This window comes from Dendropsophus ebraccatus, chromosome 5, assembly GCF_027789765.1.
Source record: "Dendropsophus ebraccatus isolate aDenEbr1 chromosome 5, aDenEbr1.pat, whole genome shotgun sequence".
Lineage (NCBI taxonomy): Eukaryota > Metazoa > Chordata > Amphibia > Anura > Hylidae > Dendropsophus > Dendropsophus ebraccatus.
Genome location: NC_091458.1, coordinates 110,797,071 through 110,821,426, shown reverse-complemented (window position 1 = coordinate 110,821,426; position 24,356 = coordinate 110,797,071). Strand labels below are relative to the sequence as shown.

The following is a 24,356-nucleotide window of genomic DNA, read 5'->3' as shown; positions in this document are numbered from 1 at the left end:
CATCCTTGCAGTAGGGAATACCCCTTTAAGGTTTTTAAAATGTAGTTCACAAAATTAAATGAAAGTTTATCAACTTAAGAACCTTCATTCACTGTCTTTTTTAAAAAGATTATTATTAAGAAAAAAATCCCCCTTTAAGTATTGTGTAGAAAAACAAAACTTTGCTGGCAATGAAGCAAATGAAAAGAGGAAGTAGAACATTTCATGTGGGTAAAATATCAGTATGGAGTATGTGAAGAGAAAAGTTCCCCTTTAGCTGCAACAGGCAGACGGGTCTCAGCTTCAGAGGAGAACACTTGATGTAACAGCCAGCAGTGCATTTATCTCAATTGTTTTTGGCTTAATTTTGCTGAATAAATAAACTACAAGAGAAAGGTAAGCATAACAATCCAGAAACTATTCTGTGTTCTATATATGTAGCTCTCCGATCTTCTATATTTTTTCATTTAAACTATTTAGACTGTGTGTATAGAGACAAAAACCTGACAATTTGCTGCCAGGAACATCTTAGTAAATCAGGCCCAATGTCTCTATGGAGCTCTTTCAGACCGTGTATGAAAAAGTGCATGTAAAAATGCTTGTGTATATTAGACTATGTTCACGCACATCAAAATGATGGCTGTTTTATGAATGCCTGCTTGTTTACAGTAAGTAGTGGTGCAAGATGCACTGCTACTTACTGCTAGACATTAACGTTGTTTTCTATGGGAACCCACAGATCGGTTCTCAACTGCCTTCCAGAACTGATTGTGTTCAGAGAACAGAGGTATTACTACATATATATATTATATATATATATATATATATATATATATATAGTAGGGATCTTCCCGGGGGATGGTGTGTTTGGACACAGTTCACAGCAGACTTGGACTTATAAAAACAGCTTGGTGTTTATTTGCAGCATAAACAGTCCATCATAACAGAAATATAGCAACACCGTGCTTTTAAGAACAAAACAAAAGGTCCTGCCCGTCTGAGCACTTACTAACAAAACAGATCACCTATCTGTCACTTCGATAAACAGTATCGCAGGGTATGAATAAGACCCAGCAGCGGTGGTATCCCTTGCGCCCAGCAAACAGAGCATGCAGGCTGTTCACTCCTGGCTGAGAGCAAGGACCTGTACCCTCTGCAGGGCTTTTACCTTCTGAGGCTGATTAGGGTGAGATCTCACCTGATCCCAAACCTGAACTGGATCGGGGGGAGGGAATGGCAAGTCCCACTACCAACCTACCCGCCATTCCAGTAAATCCAGGCCAGGTAACAATAACTCTTAACTCCAGCGTTACCCACACCGCGGCCACTAACAGAAGCGCAGCACACGACACGAGGCGAGTTCCAATGCGCCTGCGCGTACGTGTCACCACAGTGCGTCTGCGCGAATTTCTTCTTTCCTTTTTTAGCATGGAGACCAGGCGAGTCCTAATGCGCCTGCGCGAACTTTCCACTCTAGTGCGTCTGCGCCTTTTCCGCCTTTTCCAACTTTCCAGCATGAACAGCTACGCATGCGCAGCACAACACAGTACGTTAGTCTCCACCTAACACCAATTTTCTCTGTTTTTCTCTCTTTCTCGCTATTTTAAAGTATTTTAAAGTATTTTAAATATTGATGTTTCTATCATATTTTGTTCTGTTTATGTTTCATTCTATGGGCCGGATCTGACGAGTGACCCCGCCCCCAACCGCACCTGGGCGCGCTTTGCTCTTGATTCTATGCCCATATATACTCGTGTATTGTGTGTACATGCATGCATTAGAACAATCTGGCTTGATAAAGAGGCATTGTAGCCTTGAAACGCGTTGCCATTTTATGCATTAAACTATACCTATCGGTATACATTTGTATCGAGACTTTTTTGCGCCATCAAGCTCCACTGCTAAGTGAACACCAACCGGTGTTGCACGCAATTTCCTGCACCGTTACTTCAGGTAACAATAAATAACACCTCAGCAGCATAATACTGCTGAGTAACAGATCTCTCCCAGATTTACCATCTCACACTAAGCAGTAACCTAGGTGAGATGTATCTCCCCTCGAACACTTTACCAGTGACATGTCCACATATCCCCCCTATCTTTTTCAGACCGGAGGGCTGAGCATTTTGTCCCCACAGACAGTGTACCCTTGATAGGGCGTCAGCATTTGCCTGTAATTTTCCTGGCCGGTGTTCCACACTGAAATTAAAGTTTTGTAGGGACAGAAACCATCTAGTCACCCTTGCATTTCTCTCCTTATTAAGCTTCATCCATGCTAGGGGGTATGGTCTGTCACTAACCTGAACTTTCTGCCTAGCAAGTAGTACCTCAGGGACTCTAGGGCCCACTTCACTGCCAGACATTCTCGCTCAACAATGGCGTAGTTTTTCTCGGCCGGGGATAGCTTCCTACTCAAGTACATCAGCGGGTGCTCCTCGCCATTCACGACTTGTGAGAGAACGGCACCTAACCCTTTCTTGGAGGCATCTGTCTGGATCAGAAATTCTTGCCTAAAGTCAGGGGTAACTAGCACAGGTTGTTGGCACAAGGCAGACTTAAGGCTTTGAAAAGCCTTCTCGGCCTCTGGAGTCCATATCACCATTGCGGACTTCGCACCCTTTGTCAGGTCAGTTAGTGGGGCTGCAACTGAAGCAAAATTCGGCACAAACCTTCGGTAATAGCCCGTAATACCCAGGAAAGCTTTGACCTGTTTCTTTGTTAGGGGTTTAGGCCAATTCTGTATTGTCTCAATTTTATTTAGTTGTGGTTTCACTAACCCCCTCCCAATAATGTAGCCCAGGTATTTGGCCTCCTCTAAGGCTAAGGCACACTTCTCCACATTGATGGTTAACCCTGCATCACTTATGGCATCTAACACCGCCTGGACCTTACAGAGGTGACTTCCCAATCAGGGCTAAAAATGACCACATCATCGAGGTAGGCAGCGGAGTAATCACTATGTGGTCGCAGAATCAAGTCCATCAACCTCTGAAAAGTGGGAGGGGCTCCATGTAACCCGAATGGCATCACTACGTATTGGAAGAGCCCATCAGGGGTGGAGAATGCCGTCTTCTCTCTAGCCTCAGGAGTGAGTGGGATCTGCCAGTAGCCCTTAGTGAGATCGAGGGTGGTTATGTACCTGGCATTACCCATCCTTTCTATCAACTCATCTACCCTGGGCATGGGGTAGGCATCGAACTTGGAGATCTCATTTAACTTTCTAAAGTCATTACAGAACCTCCAAGTTCCATTGGGCTTTGGGATTAGCACAATCGGGCTGGACCACTCGCTCTGGGACACCTCAATGACTCCTAGGTCAAGCATACGTTTTACCTCGGATCATACCGCCTCCCTCCGTGCTTCTGGTATCCTATAGGGTTTGAGGTTTACTCTGCTTCTAGGCTCAGTTTCAATGTGATGATGAATGAGATGTGTACGCCCTGGAAGGTCAGAAAACTTGTCTTTATTTTTCTGCAAAAACTCTTTAGTCTCCTGCTTCTGTGACACTGATAGAGTATCACCAATCTTGACCGGAGGGATTGGTTGTGACAAATTATTAACAGAGTTTGTCGCCACCAAGGATTCCCTTTCTTTCCAGGGCTTGATCAAGTTTATGTGATAAACTTGGAAAGGCTTCCTTCTACCTGGTTGGTGTACCCTGTAGTTTACCTCACTGACTTTCTCTACAATTTCATAGGGACCCTGCCACTTTGCTAAGAATTTGCTTTCTACCGTGGGAACAAGTATGAGTACCCGGTCACCTGGGCTGAACGTCCTGATTCTTGCAGAACGATTGTAAATTCTGCTTTGGCTCTCTTGCGCCCTCTGGAGGTGTTCCCTTACTAGGGGCATTACAGTGGCTATACGGTCCTGCATTTGTGCTACATGCTCTATAACACTCTTGTATGGGGTGGACTCACTTTCCCAGGTCTCTTTCGCTATATCCAATAAACCCCTAGGGTGACGACCATAGACCAATTCGAAGGGAGAGAACCCTGTGGATGCTTGGGGCACTTCCCTAATAGCAAACATCAGGTAAGGTAGTAAGTGATCCCAATCCCGACCATCCTTTTCCACGACTTTTTTTAACATATGTTTCAGGGTTTTATTAAACCTCTCCACTAACCCGTCTGTCTGTGGGTGATATACAGAGGTACGTATGTGTGAGATGTTAAACAGTTTGCATAGCTCTTTCATCACCTTTGACATAAATGGTGTACCTTGGTCAGTCAAGATCTCCTTGGGGATCCCCACCCTGGAAAACATATAAAACAATTCCCGTGCAATTGTTTTAGACGCAGTGTTTCTTAGGGGTACAGCCTCAGGATAGCGGGTTGCGTAGTCTAATACAACTAGAATGTACTGGTGACCCCTAGCCGACTTTACAATGGGACCCACCAAGTCCATTGCGATCTGGTCAAAAGGTACCTCTATGATGAGGAGTGGGACCAAAGGACTGCGAAAATGCGACACTGGAGCGCTAAACTGACATGTGGGGCAGGACTCACAGTATTTTTTTATGTCAGCATAAATCGCAGGCCAATAAAACCTCTGGAGGACTCTCTCCTGCGTTTTATCCGTCCCCAAGTGGCCCCCAAGGACATGATTATGGGCCATGTTGAGTACCTGACGCCGGTACGGCTTAGGCACCAGAAGCTGTTCCACAACCTCATCATTAATCTTAGTGACTCTATAGAAGAGATCATTAGTCATAGAAAAATTAGGAAACTTATTTTCAGCCTCTGGTTCCTGAGGTACCCCATTCACAACCGCAACCTGCTCTCTCGCATTTTTGATAGTGGGGTCCTGTAATTGGGCAGTACCAAAATTATCCCTAGACACCTCTAAGTCTGGAACATTCTGGTCAGTGGGAGGAGCCTCTTCCTCACCTGCCAGGACCTGCAAAGGAAAAACATAATTTTCGTCCTGTACATTTCTATCATTTACCGTGGGTAATGCAATCGACCTAGGGGTATTCTCACTCCTTTCAGGGGATTGTTGTTTTCCCCATAGAGCCCAAAACAATGGAAAATCACGCCCCAATATCACATTATGCATGAGGTTTTTAACCACACCCACTTCATATTGTACAGTGCCAAGTTCAGTCCCGACATTAGCCAGTACTATAGGGTAAACCTTTGTATCGCCATGTATGCATACCACGCTCATATGTTTTTCTGGCACAAAGTCCCCAGTCACCAGGCTGGCATGCACCAAGGTGACAAGGCTTCCTGAGTCCAGCAACGCCTTAACAGGGAAGTCATTGACCGTAATGTTGCAGACTTGCGGTTCAGTCTCTAGTCCAGTGACTGCAACAAAAGACGGCTCCGCAAATAGCGTCACACTCCATGGGCTCATGGGTAAGAGGGCAATGGGCAGACACATGTCCCGTCTCATGGCATCTCCAGCACTGGATAGGGCCTGGTCTCCTTGGCAGGGAGTCCTTTTTAGGGCCACTTAGCCACCGGGGACCATCACCAGTCTTTTGCCCTTGAGACACCGCCTGAGCGCTCTTCCCTCTATCAGCACCCCTCCACACTCCCCCAACAGATGGAAGTCTCTTACCAGCTGAAGGCACAGGTCTGGCACTCCGGGGAGGTGATGGTACTGCAGGAACATCAAGGAGGTAGTCCTCGGTCGCCTGGAACCTCTCCACAAGGTTGACAAGTTTGTCGGCACTCTTAGGGTCACCTTGTCCCACCCAGGGTTGCAGATCAGCAGGAAGTGCACGGAGGTAGCGATCCATCACAACCCTCTCTAGGATCTTTGCAGGAGTAGAGGTGTCTGGCTCCAACCACTTTCTTGCCAAATGGATCAGGTCATACATCTGGGACCTCGCTGACTTGTCCAGACTGTAGCTCCAGTTGCGGACCCTCCGGGCACGGACAGCAGCAGTAACTCCTAGTCCGGCGAGTATCTCTGCTCTTAGCCGAGGATAGTCCTTGACCTCTTGCTCACTGAGGTCATAGTAGGCCTTTTGAGGTTCGCCTGTTAAATAGGGAGCAATGACCTCTGCCCACTCAGTGGAGGGTAGCTTTTCTCGCTCAGCCACACACTCAAAGACAGTTAAGTAGGCCTCAACATCGTCATCAGCAGTCATCTTTTGCAGCTCTCGCTGCACAGCTCTTCTCACCGACAAAGTCTCTGGAGCGGCCGCTGCCACCAGCTGGGGATTAGCAGCTGCAGACGCCTCTTGCTTCGCTATCAGGTGCTCAATAAGTTTCTGTTGTTGAGCCATCGCCTGTTGTTGTTGAGCCATCACTTGCTCATGGCGCAGGTTAGCGTCTATCTGAGCTTGCATGAACTGCTTCATCATCTCCTCCATGTTGCTTGACTGTTTTTGGAGTGAAGCCGCCGCCTTCACCCAGGACATAAGCAGCTGTAGCCAAGTTGATGCACACCGTTGCCCCTAGCAACCGTTTTGCCCGCTCCGCAGCACTAATTGTAGGGATCTTCCCGGGGGATGGTGTGTTTGGACACAGTTCACAGCAGACTTGGACTTATAAAAACAGCTTGGTGTTTATTTGCAGCATAAACAGTCCATCATAACAGAAATATAGCAACACCGTGCTTTTAAGAACAAAACAAAAGGTCCTGCCCGTCTGAGCACTTACTAACAAAACAGATCACCTATCTGTCACTTCGATAAACAGTATCGCAGGGTATGAATAAGCCCCAGCAGCGGTGGTATCCCTTGCGCCCAGCAAACAGAGCATGCAGGCTGTTCACTCCTGGCTGAGAGCAAGGACCTGTATCCTCTGCAGGGCTTTTACCTTCTGAGGTTGATTATGGTGAGATCTCACCTGATCCCCAAACCTGAACTGGATCGGGGAAAGGAATGGCAAGTCCCACTACCAACCTACCCACCATTCCAGTAAATCCAGGCCCGGTAACAATAAATAACACCTCAGCAGCATAATACTGCTGAGTAACAGATCTCTCCCAGATTTACCATCTCACACTAAGCAGTAACCTAGGTGAGATGTATCTCCCCTCGAACACTTTACCAGTGACATGTCCACAATATATATATATATATATATATATATATATATATATTTCGAAGCTATAAATCAGCCAACTTTTAACCCCTTAACGACAAAAGGGCAGGCGACCCCGCTCTGAACCGCCGCGATCCCGGGTGCCACATGTAGCCCGGGACCGCGGCTATTGGCGGGCACAGTCTGATCGCCGTGCCCGCTAGTCAGGTAATCGGAGGCAGCTGTCAAAGTTGACAGCTGCCTCCGATTACCGGCTGCAGCACTTCTCTGGTGTCTAGTGGGTCAGATCGCTGAAGCCGGCCGGGGACCGCTCCAAGATGGCGCCGTCCCTAACTCGGCACTCGTTTGTTTTCGGCTGCAGCAGCCGAAAGCAAACGAGTGCCGATCTCATTGATCTTTGCTGTATAACTATACAGCAAAGATCTCAATGAGAGATCAAAGTGTATATACTAGAAGTCCCCCAGGGGGGCTTCTAGTATATGTGTAAAAAAAAAAATAAAGTGTTGTTGTCAATAAAAAGCCCTCTCCCATAATAAAAGTCTGAATCACCCCTTTTCCCAGGTTATAAATAAAAAAAATAAATAAACATGTTTACTATCGCTGCGTGCGTAATCGCCTGAACTATTAATTAATCACATTACTGATCTTGCACGGTAAACGGCGTAAGCGCAAAGATATCCCAAAGTGCAAAATTGCGCATTTTTGGTCCCATCAAATCCAGAAAAATTGTAATAAAAACCGATCAAAAAGTCGCATATGCGCAATCAAGGTACCAATAGAAAGTAAACATCATGGCGCAAAAAATGACACCTGACACAGCCCCATAGACCAAAGGATAAAAGCGCTATAAGCATGGGAATGGAGTGATTTTAACCCCTTGCCTCCGCAGCCTGTTTTGGCCTTAATGACCAGGCTCATTTTTCAAAATCTGACCTGTCTCACTTTATGCGCTTATAGCTCAGTGATGCTTTAACGTATGCTAGCGATTCTGAGATTGTTTTTTCGTCACATATGGCACTTTATATTAGTGGCAAAATTTGGTCATTACTTTGTGTGTTTTTTGTGAAAAACATCAAAATATCATGAAAAATGTGAAAATTTTGCATTTTATGAACTTATGAAATTCTCTGCTTCTAAAAAAGGAAGTCATAGCACATAAATTAGTTACTAAATCACATTACCAATATGTCCTCTTTATTCTGGCATAATTTGGGAAACATATTTTACTTTTTTACCCTGTTATGGGGCTTAGAAATCTATTAGCAAATTATCACATTTTCATAAAATTTCCAAAACTGATTTTTTTAGGGACCAGTTCTTTTTTTAAGTGGGTTTAGGAGGCTTGTATACTGGAAACCCCCATAAGTGACCCCATTTTGGAAACTAGACACCTTAAAGAATTAATCTAGGGGTATAATGAGCATTTTAACCCTACAGGGGCTGGAGGAAAGTATTCACAATTAGGCCTTAAAAAAATCAAAAATTTTAATTTTCCAATAATATATATGTTTAGATTAAAGTTTCTCCTTTCCAAAAGGAACATGAGAGAATCTGCACCCAAAAATTTGTAACGCAGGTTCTCTTGAGTACAACGGTACCCCATATGTGGGCGTAAACCACTGTATGGGCACACAGCCGGGCTCAGAAGGGAAGGAGCGCCAATTAGCTTTTTTAAAAAGTTTGAGCGCCAGGTGCGTTTGCAGTGCCCCTGTAGTGTCAGCAGAATAGAATCCCCCCAAAAGTCACTCCATTTTCGAAAGTACACCCCTCAAAGAATTCATCTTGGGGTAGGATGAGCATTTTGACCCCACATGCATTAGAGGAAAGTATTCAAAATTAGACAGTAAAAATGAAAAACACGAATTTTTCCAATAATATGTTTGTTTAGTTTGAAATTTCTCAATTTCACAAGGAAAAAGAGAAAAAAAGTACCCCAAAAATTGTAACGCAGGTTCTCCTGAATACAACGGTACCCCATATGCGGGCATAAACCACTGTATGGGCACACAGCGGGGCTCAGAAGGGAAGGAGCGCCAATTAGAAACTTCTTCAGCAAAATCTGCACTGAAAATGCTGAGCGCCAGGTGCGTTTGCAGCGCCCCTGTAGTGTCCGTAGAAAAGAACCCCCCCAAAAGTCACCCCATTTTGGAAAGTACACCCCTCAAAGAATTCATCTAGGGGTGTGGTGACCATTTTGACCCCACAGGTATTAGAGCAAAGTATTTAAAATTAGACAGTAAAAATGAAAAACTCGAATTTTTCCAATAATATGTTCGTTTAGTTTAAAATTTCTCAATTTCACAAGGAACATGAGAGAATCCGCACCCAAAAATTTGTAACGCAGGTTCTCCTGAGTACAACGGTACCCCATATGTGGGCATAAACCACTGTATGGCCACACAGGAGGGCTCAGAAGGGAAGGAGCGCCAATTAGCATTTTCAGTTCAGATTTTGCTGAAGAAGTTTCTGAGCGCCAGGTGCGTTTGCAGTGCCCCTGTAGTGTCCGCAGAAGAGAACCCCCCTAAAAGTCACCCCATTTTGGAAAGTGCACCCCTCAAAGAATTCATCTTGCGGTGTGGTGACCATTTTGACCCCACAGGTATTAGAGGAAAGTATTCAACATAAGACAGTAAAATTGAAAAACCTGAATTTTTCCAATAATATGTTTGTTTAGTTTGAAATTTCTCAATTTCACGAGGAACAGGAGAGAAGCTGCATGCCCAAATCTGTAACGTAGGTTCCCCTGAGTAGAACGGTACCCCATATGTGGGCATAAACCACTGTATGGGCACCCAGCCGGGCTCAGAAGGGAAGGAGCGCCAATTAGCATTTTCAGTGCAGATTTTTCCGAAGAAGTTTCTGAGCGCCAGGTGCGTTTGCAGCGCCCCTGTAGTGTCAGCAGAAGAGAACCCCCCCAAAAGTCACCCCATTTAGGAAAGTGCACCCCTCAAAGAATTCATCTTGGGGTGCAGTGAGCGATTTGACCCCACAGGTATTAGAGGAAAGTATTCAAAATAAGACAGTAAAAATGAAAAACTCGAATTTTTCCAATATATGTTCGTTTAGTTTAAAATTTCTCAATTTCACGAGGAATGGGAGAAAAAAATGTACCCCAAAATCTGTAACGCAGGTTCTCCTGAGTACAACGGTACCCCATATGTGGGCATAAACCACTGTATGGGCACACAGCAGGGCTCAGAAGGAAGGGAGCGCCAATTTGCTGGAGCAAAACCGCAGCTAGTAATGGTTATTAGAATAGCGCAGTTACTAAAATACAATAAAAAAATGAGATTACAGGTAATGTGGGGTGGTCACGGATAATCTGGGGTGGTTACGGGCAACCTGCGGTGGTAACGGGCAACGTGGGGTGGTAACGGGCAACGTGGGGTGGTAACGGGCAACGTGGGGTGGTTACGGATAAACTGAAGTGCTTATAGGTAATCTGGGATGGGAACCTGTAACGTGCGGTGGTCGGGGGCAACGTGCGGTGGTCGGAGGCAACGTGCGGTGGTCGGGGGCAACGTGCGGTGGTCGGGGGCAATGTGCGGTGGTCGGGCGCAACGTGCGGTGGTCGGAGGCAACGTGCGGTGGTCGGGGGCAACGTGCGGTGGTCGGGGGCAACGTGCGGTGGTCGGGGGCAACGTGTGGTGGTCGGGGGCAATGTGCGGTGGTCAGAGGCAACGTGCGGTGGTTAGAGGCAATCTGGGGGGAATTACATGTGATTAGGGGCAACATGGGGTGGTTACAGACAATCTGCGGTGGTTACGGGCAACATGGGGTGGTTACAGACAATCTGTGGTGGTTACAGACAATCTGGGGTGGTTACGGATAAACGGAAGTGCTTATAGGTAATCAGGGGTGGGTACATGTAATTTTGGGTGGTTACGGCAATCTGGAGGGGGTCACTGGCAACGTGTGTGAGTTAGAGGCAACGTGCGGTGGTTAGAGGCAATCTGGTGGGAATTACATGTGATTAGGGGCAACCTGGGGGGGTTACAGACAATCTGCGGTGGTTACGGGCAACATGGGGTGGTTACAGACAATCTGTGGTGGTTATGGGCAACCTGGGGGGGTTACAGACAATCTGGGGTGGTTACGGATAAACTGAAGTGCTTATAGGTAATCAGGGGTGGGTACATGTAATTTTGGGTGGTTACGGCAATCTGGTGTGGTTACGGGCAATCTGGAGGGGGTCACTGGCAACGTGTGTGAGTTAGAGGCAATGTGCAGTGGTTACGTGCAATATGGGGGGGTTACGGGCAATCGGGGCTGATTACGGACCATCTGGAGGGGCTCACTGGCAATTTGGGGTGGTTACAGGCAACGTGCGGTGGTTATGGGCAACGTGCGGTGGTTATGGGCAATGTGTGGTGGTTATAGGCAACGTGCGGTGGTTATGGGCAACGTGCGGTGGTTATGGGCAACGTGCGGTGGTTAGTGGCAACGTGCGGTGGTTATGGGCAACGTGCGGTGGTTATAGGCAATGTTCGGTGGTTATGGGCAACGTGCGGTGGTTATGGGCAATGTGTGGTGGTTATAGGCAACGTGCGGTGGTTAGGGGCAACGTGCGGTGGTTAGTGGCAACGTGCGGTGGTTATGGGCAGCGTGCGGTGGTTATGGGCAACGTGTGGTGGTTAGTGGCAACGTGCGGTGGTTAGTGCAATCTGGGGCAGATATGGGCAACCTGCGGTGGTTACGGGTACTTTGGGGGGGCTAGGGGTAATCTGGGAGTAAAGTGCAATTATTACTATAATAAAAAGTGTGTGTTTTATTTTTTTGTATGTTTTTCACTTTTTGTACTTTATACATTAATTATCACTGTATTACTATGATTACTGTGATATTTTCTATCACAGTAATCATAGTTCAGTGACAGAGACCAAATTGGTCTCTGTCACTTTAAATTTTCTGAGATAACTGATTCTGGAGCGCATGCGCACTTCAGAATCAGCCTGGACGTCGAGGAGGACGGAGCTCCGTGGATCAGGTAACGTATGTGGGGAAGGGGGTTGACTGGGGGACGGGGGTGACTGGGGGGGTGGGGGGCGACTTGGGGGGGGGCACGGTGACACTTTTTATCCCCTGTCACCAATGATTTATGGTGACAGGGGATAAAAAGTGCTGATCAGCACTGGGAACAGGCGATCGGCGGTATATAGTATATACCGCCGATCGCCTGCTCCGGGACCACATGGGGGGGTCCCCGATCACTGCTCCATGCTCTCCGCTACCTCCGGTGGCGGAGAGCATGGGGCTTTGATCACTAATCAGATCCAAGATGGCCGCAGGGATGGGGGCGGCCATCTTGGATCTGATGGCCGCCCGGGTAGGGTGATCGGGGGGCTGATCTGGGGTCTGAGGGGACATTTTTCATCTCCCCCCACCGTGGATTCACGGTGGGGGGAGATGAAAACTATCTGCGGCGCCGGTAATGCCCGATACCGGCGGATCGCCGCTAAAACGGTAGTAGCGGCGATCCGCCGGTATCGGGGGACGAGGGGAGGGGGCCGGGGGACACAGACTGAGTGGCGGTGGGGGGAGGCAGCGTTCTGCAGCCTCCCCCCGCCGCCCGATCGGCGGGGGACACTGAATCTCCCCATAGACGCTGCGGTCGCATTGACCGCGGCGTTTATGGGGTTAACTGCCCGGGGGGGAGCGCGGCTCCCCTCCGGGCAGTGGCAGCAGGAGGATGCTGTGTGACACAGCCTCCTCCTGCTGCCCGATCTCACCCAGGGACAGAGGGGGGAGGCAGGGAAAGCATGACGTCCAGGGACGTCATGATGCATTCTGCCACTGCTTTTCATGACGTCCCTGGACGTCATATTGGGGGAAGGGGTTAAGGAACATATATTTGTTAACAATGATTTGAATTTTTTACAGGCCATCTGATACAAGAAAAGTTATACATGTTATATATCGTTTTAATTGTAACAACTTGAGGAACATATATAACGGCGTAACGGCGTAAAAACAAATACCCCCCAAATAAACAAAATGCGTTTTTTTTTTTCAATTTCACCACACATTTTTTTTTTTCTGGTTTCGCTGTGTACTTTATGAAAAAATTCAGCCTGTCATTGCAAAGTACAATTAGCGGCGCAAAAAATAAGGGCTCATGTGGGTCTCTAGGTGGAAAAATGTAACTGCTATGGCCTTTTAAGCACAAGGAGGAAAAAATGAAAACTCAAAAATCGAAATTGCTCAGTCTTTAAGGGTACAAACCCACTTGACGTATTTGCTGCGTGAATCAGTCTTAGGGTACAAACCCACTTGACGTATTTGCTGTGTGAATCAGTCTTAAAAATAAGCAGGCAAAACGCAGGTTGGCTTTATACAATTGTTCTGCGTTAAAATACGCAGTTGCGTATTTTTGAAGCGTGAAGCTACATGCGTTTTTCGCACAGGTTGTTAACAACTGATGCTTTGCTAACAACAAGCTTCACACTTCAAAAATACGCAATTGCATATTTTAACGCAGAACAATTGTATAAAGCCAACCTGCTTTTTGCCTGCTTATTTTTAACCCTTTGAGGACCAGGCCCAAAATGACCCAGTGGACCGCGCAAATTTTGATCTTAGTGTTTCCGTTTTCCCCTCCTCCCCTTCTAAGAGCTCCAGCACTTTCAGTTTTTTATCTACAGGCCATGTAAGTGCTTGTTTTTTACAGGAATAGTTGTACTTTGTAATGGCGTCATTCATTTTACCATAACATGTATGATGGAATTCCAAATATATTATTTATGAAGATATAAATTGGTGAAATCGCAAAAAAGAATGCAATATGGTAAAGTTTGGGGGGTTCCTGTGTCTACGTAATATACTATATGGTAAAAGCGACATGATACCATTACTCTATAGGTCAGTCCGAACACAACCATATGCAGGTTTACGCAGATTCTCTAATGTTATATATTTTTTTTAAATGAAATCCTTTTTTTTGGCAATTAATTATAAATAAAATGGGACTATTGAGACGCTTATAACGGTTTTATTTTTTCACCTACGGGGCTGTATGGGGTGTCATTTTTTCCGCCATGATCTCTAGTTTTTATTAATACCATATTTGTGAAGATCGCACGTTTTGATCACTTTTTATTAATTTTTTTATATATATAATGTAACATAAAATCGGTAATCCAAGCACTTTTTTCCCTCTTTTCGTGTACGCCGTTTACCGTTCGCAATGACGCTTGTTATATTTTAATAGATTGGACAATTACGCACGCTACGGTATATTATATGTTTATCTATTTATTTATTTTTATATGTTTTATTTATATAATGGGAAAGGGGGGTGATTTAGACTTTTATTGGGGGAGGGGTTTTGGGGTTGTGTGTTAGTGTTTTTAACTTTTTTTTTTTTACACATTTGAAGTCCCTTTGGGGGACTTTTACATTCACTACTTGGATTTTTACACTGATGAATGCTATGCCATAGGCATAGCATTGATCAGTGTTATCGGCGCTCTGCTCATTGAGCCTGCCTGTGCAGGCTCAGTGTAGCAGATCGCCGATCGGACCGCACGGAGGCAGGTGAGAGACCTCCGGCGGCCCGTTTTACCGATCGGGACCCCCGCAGTCACACTGCGGGGGTCCCGATCGGTAAGTGACAGGGGACTCCCCCTGTCACTTACACTTAAACGCCGCGGTCGCGCCGCGATCGCGCCGTTTAAGGAGTTAATGACACGCGGCAGCGCGATCGCTGCAGCGTGTCATTGCCGGTGAGGTCCCGGCTGCTGATTGCAGCCGGCCCCCACCTGCTATGAAGCGCGCTCCGCTCCGGAGCACGCTTCATAGCGTGAGAAACACCCAGGGCGTACAGTTACGCCCTAGGTCGTCTGGGGACAGACTTCCATGGCGTAACTATACGCCCTGGGTCGTCTAAGGGTTAAGACTGATTCACGCAGCAAATACGTCAAGTGGGTTTGTACCCTTAGGGGTTAAACTGGCAGCCCCGTGCCCTTTGGCTGTGGCTTAGTTTGTATATGCATTAGGCTGGCACAACCTCTCTGTCCCTCTTCCCCACCCTTTTTACCATTTTTCCTATTCCTCTGCAGTGAAAACTACACAGGTGCCTTAACGATCCAGCCCATGTGCCGTCCTCTCACAGCTGATGAATAGGAGGCAATCTGCCTGGAGCATTCCTAATGATGAGGAGGGCGGGGAGGAGGGACAGAGAGGGTGTGCCAGCCTAAGGGCCCTATTCCACCGGACGATTATCGTTCAGATTATCGTTAAATCGTTCGAATCTAAACGATAATCGTTCGGTTGAAATGCAGTAACGATTAACGACCGAACGAGAAATCGTTGATCGCTTTATAAGACCTGGACCTATTTTTATCGTTGCTCGTTCGCAAAACGTTCGCAAATCGTTCGCATTGAATAAGACATCGTTCGGTCGTTCGCAATAGATACGAACGCAATAGCGAAGAAATACGGAAGAAGAAACGATCGCAATTACGATCATAAGTAACGATTATCGTTCCATGGAAATGAGTGAATGTTTTCAGGTCTTTCGCAATAGCGGTCGTTTGAGATCGTTAATCGTTAACGATTATGCTAACGATAATCGTCCGGAGGAATAGGGCCCTTATGCATACACAATCTAGGCCACGGCCAAAGGGCCCGGGGCTGTCAGTTTAAAAGTAGTTTTTTTATGACATTAACTGCATCACCTGCCGAACGGACCCCAGGACATATCTTGGATTAAAAGCAGCCATCCGAAGGTACAAGTGGTTTGGGGGGGTCAGATTGTGGGTACAGAGTCGCTTTAAGGGGAGGTGGGTCTGTATGGGGTGGAGGGGGGGGTATCAGAGACCCATAGTATGATGCCATAGGAGTTTGGAGAGGTAAATAAAGCTTTTTTTCTTGTTTTTTTACATACTTGCAACATATAGCTGTTGTTTTGCATAGCCGGATAACCCCTTTAAAATAGTCACTAGTTGACGACATTATGGCCATAAAATTGAATGGGGCTGCTTTTTAAAACTCTTGCAACATATACTAGCAACATACTGATTGAACGTGATGTAAATTCAGCCTAAACAAAAAACTGAAGTGGTTTCACAGTAAATCCACTGGTTGGGACCAAAATTCTAATTTCATTTCATGTTTTGTCTCTTTTGGCATTTTCTCTGCATATATGTTGATGGTGAGTCCCCCCCCCCCCCCCCCCGTATTGCTCAATAAATATATAACTCGTTTCCTCTTTCATGTGCCTATACTTAACTTTACAGGTGCCATGGAAACACACAGATTTCCCTTTTTGTAGAAATGAAACAATTTCCAAATCACATCTATTATTCCACAGTGATATAACTGTTTAGTAATTTGCAGTCAAAAAGTCACTTTTTTGTATAGTGGGTACAAGTAGGTTAAATAATTTCTTGACACCCATTCTTGTACTGAATAACAATTTTAACAATCTTGGGTTATTTTGCTTGGTGAGGTTACCGTGTGCCAACTATGTCGGGGTTACAGTATTATAAACAGATTTTATTAAATAAATTATAATTTCATAACTTCTAACTTATTTTATTCCATTACTCTTGCTTCACTTTTTCTAGTTACTGAAACCAATAAGGCCTTTGGAAAAGATCACCCTGGGGATTTTTATCGGGTCCAAGGTTGTCTCTACACCGATAATAAGTTAACTAAATTGGAACTTTTTCCAATTCCAGCAGTTGTGGTGAGAGAGCCTCTGTGTACTACTACTGCAAAGCCGTAACTAACTAAAAAGGTATGCCACAGTGCCTGAACTCTATATATTATTATGTCAAGGTGCTTACTGGCTGACATATTGGAACAAGAAAAAAAAATGAAAGGGGTATTCCGATCTCCAATCTAGTCTAAATCCACAGGATAAAGCTCTGGTGAATATGAGCCCCACCTCTGGGACCAACACCTACTTCAAGAATGATGACCCACCTGGTCCCATTCATAGAGAAACTACATGACTATAGGGACCTTATATCATGGAATACAATCACAATTTATTGAACACTGAATTGCTGTATATTGGTTGCCATTTATTTTAGTACACCAGGTGTTGTGGCCTACAACCATCGGGACACAGATAGGCTATGTTCACACAAAGTTTTTCCAGCTCCGTTTAAAATTACGTCCGTTATTTTGAGTCTAAAATAACGGACGTCATTTAGCTGTCTAGCCTCGCCTTAGTGCAATGACTGGTGTTTGTACATCATTCTAGTTTGGGGTTACTAATTGCTCTTTGGGTGCGGCTTAACCCCTTCCCGCATGAGGGCGTAACTGTACTTCCTCATGCGGATGGGGGAGTTCAGAGGGAGGGGGGGCGCATGGCGACCCCGCTCTGAACCACCGCGATCCCGGGTGCCGCTTGTAGCCTGGGACCGCGGCAATTAGTCAATGCTGCTTGGCCACTTCCCAGGTGTCTAGTGGGGGGGATCTCCGTCGTCCGATCTCTGTCACGGAGGAGCGATCTCCACATCTGAGTCCGGCCGGGGTCTGCGCCTTAATGGTGCTGATCCCGCCTCGGCATTCTATTGCTTTCGGCTGCAGCAGCCGAAAGCAATAGAGTGCCTATCTCATGGATCTATGCAGTATATCTATACTGCATAGATCTCTATGAGAGATCAGAGCAGGCATACTAGAAGTCCCCCCAGGGGGGCTTCTAGTATATGTGTAAAAAAAGTAAATAAATGTTTTGTTTTTTTTTATTAATAAATAACCCCCTCCCCTAATAAAAGTTTGAATCACCCCCCCCCTTTCCCCATTTTATAAATAAAAATAAATAAATAAATAAACAAACATGTTTGGTATCGCTGAGTGCATAATCGTCCGAACTATTAAATTATCACATTCCAGATCTCTCATGGTAAATGGCGTATGCGTAAAAAAAAAATTCCAAAGTGCAAAATTGCGCATTTTTGGTCGCATCAAATCCAGGAAAAATTGTAATAAAAAGTGATAAAAAAGTCACATAGGTACCGATAGAAAGTAAACATCATGGCGCAAAATATGATACCTCACACAGCCCCATAGACCAAAGGATAAAAGCGCTATAAGCATAGGAATAGAGCAATTTTAAAAGACATTAATTTATTAAAAAGGTTTTAATTTTTTAAAAGCCATCAAATAAAATAAAAGTTGCATGTTACATATTGTTGTAATCATAACAACTTGAGGAACATGCATAACAAATCAGTTTTACCCTAGGGCAAACGGCGTAAATACAAATACTCCCCAAATTTAAAAAATGTGGGTTTTTTTTTTAATTTCATCACACATTTAATTTTTTTCTGGTTTTGCAGTGTACTTTAAACACAAGGCCTATGCTATGGCCTTTTAAACACGAGGAAGAAAAAATAAAAGCGCATAAAAAAATTGAAAGCGCATTGAATTTAATAGTAAAACGGAGACAACGGAGACAACGGTGACAAAAGAAGAACTGTGTGTGAACAACTAATGAAAAACGTCCGCTGTTTGCAAAAGAAAATAATTATCAAGTTCTATATTTTGATGCATGCTGTAAAAACATCTGTTATTCAACACACAGTGTGCATTGGACGTCCGTCTTCTCATTGACTTCAATGCATTGCCATTGCAGTCAGTTAAATTGTGACAAAAACAGACATTTTTTTAAAATATCAAAATCATTGACATTGTGTGAACATAGCCATATTATGACAAGAAGTCTTTTTATCACCACTCCTGTAAAATATAGATTGAAAGACCATCCCTGCAGTAAATAACACTTTCTATATGTTTTTCATTTTGTAGCTATGCTTTCAGAAGGCTACCTGTATAAAATCCAGGCTTGGTATGACAATGATATACACATGTTACAGTGCAAGAAGGGAACTAAAGGTCCAAAAGAAGTGGCTGGTGTATGCACTGTCAACTACTTATCTGCACATGAGACCCGCAGCAGGAGGATTTTCAGGAGGTTTGGTTCATTTGAAAAGCACAACCCTCAAGTAGCACAACAAGAAGGTGAGCTCAAGAATCAAGAAATGGTGGAAGGCTTAATGTACGACTGTGAAAAATCACCTTCTGCAAGCATAAATGGAAACTCCAACACAAGTAAAGAAGCCTATTTGGTTCCATCATCATGTAAACATATCTGTAGAGACTATAATGACTTGCATGTAGCTGGAGACCAGGTGATGGCCATCAATTCAACCATGAGCGATTTCACTTGTGACAGCAGCCTTGAATTCTGCGAGGGCCCTTTCTTGCAATCTTCTGAAATTCCTTCTAATATAGAGTCTTTAGGTGTTCAAGTGAATAACGTCCCCAAAAAAGGCAGTAAACGTCATTCCTGGAAAGTATGCAGTGAAAAAGACAAGAGCATTATTAACCATGAGCAACCAATGTCTAACTCCATCCTCAATGAGTACTTGGAAAGAAAGGTTATTGAGCTCTATAAGCAGTACATGATGGACATAAGCTGCAGTGCATCTGCAAACCACATCATGACCTCGGAGATTATCATGAACAACATCCAGCAGATAAGCATGCAGTTGTCACGAGAACAAAACATGGAGACTAACAAGGCCAAAGACATGGTCATCGGTTACTTACTGAGGCTCGCAAGTGAAAAACAGTCCAATGTTATTAGCACCCCAGATCTTCAGATCTCCTCTAATCTTGCTTAAGACAAACACACAAGGGGAATAGATTTTCTGGTATAAAGGTTAAATACATTGAAATAATATGTCTCAAAGTTATTAGGAAGCACAAGCTCCTCGCTAAGTTTGGCACATCTTTGTAAGAGTCTACACTAGCTGAATACTGAACGGTGCCTGCAAATCAATGTAAAAAAAAAAAAAGAACGTTCCTGCAGCCGATACGGGGGTATCAGCTGCAGGAACGTCCTAAATGCAGCCCAGCGGCCGACAGTTTAACAACGTCCGTTGCTATGCAATGGATGCTGTTAAACATTGTGTGACCATAGCCTAAAGTGTGACTTCTCTATACCAGAAAACTTCTCCGAATAGTACAACAATTTAATAAGTTCTCTGCTACTATAGCCACTGGCACCCCTTTGGCCTTATGCACACGTTCAGTATTTTTTTCTGGTCCTGAAACAACCCGTGAGAAATTGCGGATTGGACATCCGTATTCCATCCGTATTCCATGCGTATTTCCGTAATTCCATTTTTTTACTACTCATTGCTTTTCAATGCACTTCATCCGGATTTTTTTGCGGAAATACGGATGCCAACATGTTACAATCCGTAAACAATCCGTAACCAATTGATTTCAATTAGAGGATCCGCAAAAAAAATGGGTCCGCACCCGGTCCGCACTAGGACATGTCCTTTTTTTTTACGGATTGATTTTCATCCATTTCTGCTACTGATCGCGTGAATAGCCCAATAGACTTCAATGTGCACTAACTCTGATACAGAAATACGGATCCGTAAATTACGGAACGTGTGAATAAGGCCTTTGACCAACACACTGACAAGCTGCACTACCAAAGGGTGCCTGTGAAATGTCAAACACTCAAATGTCAAACAATAGCTGAAGGATAGGCAATCCATGTTATAGTCCACAAGGTGTTGCATTATTGTAAAATGTGTTTAAAAAAAGAAAACAACCTTAGTATTTTATTTTTATGTATGGCCCATATTACATGGACCGATTAAGCAGAGAGCGCCCCATGTAACAGAGCCAGCGATCAGCTGGTAAACAATCAAGCACTCGCCCATTAGCTGATTGTTTACTTTAAACCTGTTAACAAATAACCTTCTGTCCGTCACACATCTTTTTGTGTAATAGAAGATTAACAGAAATCTGTCAGCTGTAATTCATGTTCCAAACTGCTGACACTGTTGGATGGCAACATGGTACCTTTCATATATCCCCCAATGTTTCCAAAGGGCAGAAAATGTTTTTATTCTTTGGTTGAAAGGCTCAAAAAGTCTTTCGAAGCTCCGGAAAAGCTGCAAGCTGTAATGTCTCACCCCTTAGATAGCTCAGATACCCCTGCAGTTACTGGTGCAAATGGTGGCAGCAGAGGAGCCATTCATAGGAAGTGTATATATAGGAAGTGTATATATATATATATATATATTTTCTGCTCTTTAGAAACATTGAGGGATATATGAAAGGTACCATGTTACATTTATTTTAATTAAGTTATATTACAAAGCAGTGTATTGGCAAAAAGAATTAAAAAAAATAATAAAAATGTTTAAGTCTCTGGAGTACCCCTTTAAGGACCCCAGGGGAAATCCACTCTACCTTTCAAAATATGACCTATGACAATTTGTACTCATTTGCTTGGAAAAATACTTAAAGGGGTAGTGCGGCGCTAAAAAATTATTCACAGAATAACACACATTACAAAGTTATACAACTTTGTAATGTATGTTATGTCTGTGAATCGCCCCCTTTCCCGTGTCCCACCACCCCCGCCCCGTGTACCCGGAAGTGTGTGGTGCATTATACGTTACCTGATCTGTGCCGCCGCCCCCCCCTCCGCCGCATCATAACTGTGCTCAGCTGCGATTGGCTGAGCACAGTTATGCTCAGCCAATCACGGGTGAGCAGCTGCTGATGCGGCGAAGGGGGGACGGCGGCAGCGATTCGTCCGTCCGAAGATGACGTTTGGCACAAGATGGCGGACGGCCTTGACACGGATCAGGTAATGTATAATGCACCACACACTTCCGGGTACACGGGTGGGGGTGGTGGGACACGGGGAAGGGGGCGATTCACAGACAAAACATACATTACAAAGTTGTATAACTTTGTAATGTGTGTTATTCTGTGAATAATTTTTTTGCGCCGCACTACCTCTTTAAGTATTTAGATTTAATGCATACCAAGTATAAGGTACTTGCAGTTCTAGGCTATGTTCACACTATGTAAAAGTACCGCCGTTGTTGCCGTCGGCAACAACAGCCATACTTTATGCAATGTGGAACATTGCCTATTCCTCTATGGGATCCCGGCCGCAGCGTATACAGTCATGGCCAAAAGTTTTGAGAATGACACAAATATATTTTTACATGATCTGCTGCCCTCTTGTTTTTATGTGTGTTTGTAAGATGTTTTTATCAAATACAGAAATATAATTGCAATCATATTATGAGTAAGAAAAGCTTATATTGACATTTAGGATGAGTTAATGCAGCAAGTCAATATTTGCAGTGTTGACCCTTCTTCTTCAGGACCTCTGCAATTCTCTCTGGCATGCTCTCAATCAAGTTCTAATCTAGACCAAATCCTGACTGATAGCAGTCCATTCTTGCACAATCAATGCTTGCATTTTGTCAGAATTTGTTGTTTTTTTTTTGTCCACCAGTCTCTTGATGATTGACCACAAGTTCTCAATGGGATTAAGATCTGGGGAGTTTCCAGGCCATGGACCCAAAATCTCTATGTTTTGTTCCCTGAGCCATTTAGTTATGACCTTTGCTTAATGGCAAGGTGCTCCATCATGCTGGAAAAGGCATTGTTGATCGCCAAACTGCTCTTGGACGGTTGGGAGAAGTTTCTCTTGGAGGACATTCTGGTTCCATTCTTTATTCATGGCTGTGTTTTTAGGCAAGACTGTGAGAGAGCCTCCCTTGGTTGAGCCAAGAATCAATGGAGCCGCGTCATACAGGGGAGGGAATTCCGTGGATACAACCGCGACGTACACGGAAATCGGGCCGCGGATCAAAAACGGACCACAGCACCAGCTTGTCCGTCACGGCGCCATTCTATCCCTTGTGTTGGATTTAATTGCAAACTGCACCTGAACTGGAGACAAGAGTCATGTTGTCTCTGAAAGAAAGTGTCCATGTTTTTGTAGCACTGGATAACCCCTTTAACTCTGGAAAACACAAAGCCCCTAGCATTGCTTAAATGCTCTGAGCACGCTAATTACCATATCAGCAATTAGCCAAAAACGCCGCTATACCGGACCCCACAGGAATAGGACTTACAGCCCTGGAATCCAGAGGTAAATAGCAGCTGGCTCATATCAGCAGGTTCACTGGCTAATAGTGCCGCTTTAACTGGTCTTCACTTCTTAAGCAGGATTCATTTCTCTGTTCCAATGTATGACTGCATTTACACCGAGATCCCCCTGCTGGCTATTGGTATTAATGGCAATGGCAATGTTAGACAGCAGGAATGAATGTATAATAATGCAGCTGTGTATACATATTATAGGGTTGTGTGTACATTACATTTTTGGGACAACCCAAAACATCTGTCATATGTCTCAAAAACTCCCTCAAAGAAGTCATGTTTTTCATGACACGTAGGGTATTATTTATCAAAGGATGTAAAATATACACTGGTGTGAACTGCTCACAGCAACCAATCGCAGCTCAGCTAACACTATGAATACTGTAGATAGGGAATAGCGTCTCCTGATGGCAATACCTGCTTAAAGCATTTAAAAACTTTTGACATGTCACACAAAGATATCAAAAGTTTTGATCGTTTGGAAATTAGATATCCTAAGTAGTATAGCCAGGAGAGGTGCGTGGCTGTCCACTTCACTTCCTATATTCTTATGTTATACAGCCTTCATTTAGGATTGTTGGCATTGCATTGTGCATCCTCCATATGCACACTGCAAGTTTTTCTTTTTAAGTGGCGGTAACACTTTGACCTCTTAACGACACAGGGCGTATATTTACGCCCTGTGGCCGCCTCGGGGAGTTCAGAGGGGGGCCGCACAGCGACCCCGCTCTGAACCGATGTGATCCCGGCTGCCGCATGTAGCCCGGGACCGCGGCTATTAGCGGGCACGTTCCGATCACCGTGCCCGCTAATAAAGTAATCAGATGCAGCTGTCAAAGTTGACAGCTGCATATGATTACTTATGCAGCCCGATCCCTGGTGGTCTAGTGGCTGAGATCGCCCCCTCCCCAGGGCGTTGTCCCGGAGGAGCTATCTCCCTGTCTGCTGCCGGCCGGGGTCTGCTCTGTAGTGGCATTGATCCCGGCTCGGCACTCGGTTGCTTCCGGCTGCAGCAGCCAAAAGCAATCGAGTGCCTATCTCATCGATCTATGCTATATAACTATATGCAGCATAGATCAATGAGAGATCAGAGTGCTTATACTAGAAGTCCCCCAGGGGGGCTTCTAGTATATGTGTAAAAGTAAAAAAAAAAGTGTTACTATTAGTAAAAAAAACCCTCCCCTAATAAAAGTTTGAATCACCCCCCTTTTCCCATGTTATAAATAAAGAAAAATAAATAAACATGTTTAGTATCACCGCATGCGTAATCGCCCAAACTATTCATTTATCACATTCCTGATCTCGCACGGTAATCAGCGTAAGCGCAAAAAAATCCCAAAGTGCAAATTTGCACATTTTTTGGTCGCATTAAATCCAGAAAAAATGTAATAAAAAGCGATCAAAAAGTCGCACATGCGCAATCAA

General features: G+C 44.7%; 1 protein-coding gene across 1 annotated transcript; it reads left to right on the top strand.

The window, feature by feature from the left end:
- The first annotated feature begins 294 nt into the window (after window positions 1-294).
- On the top strand, window positions 295-21,009 carry TASL (TLR adaptor interacting with endolysosomal SLC15A4). The gene is made up of 3 exons (XM_069972430.1): window positions 295-375; window positions 16,547-16,719; window positions 18,741-21,009. Exon 3 carries the CDS (start codon window positions 18,743-18,745, stop codon window positions 19,616-19,618), a length of 876 nt encoding a protein of 291 aa, XP_069828531.1. The 5' UTR covers window positions 295-375; window positions 16,547-16,719; window positions 18,741-18,742; the 3' UTR covers window positions 19,619-21,009.
- The last annotated feature ends 3,347 nt before the right edge of the window (window positions 21,010-24,356 follow it).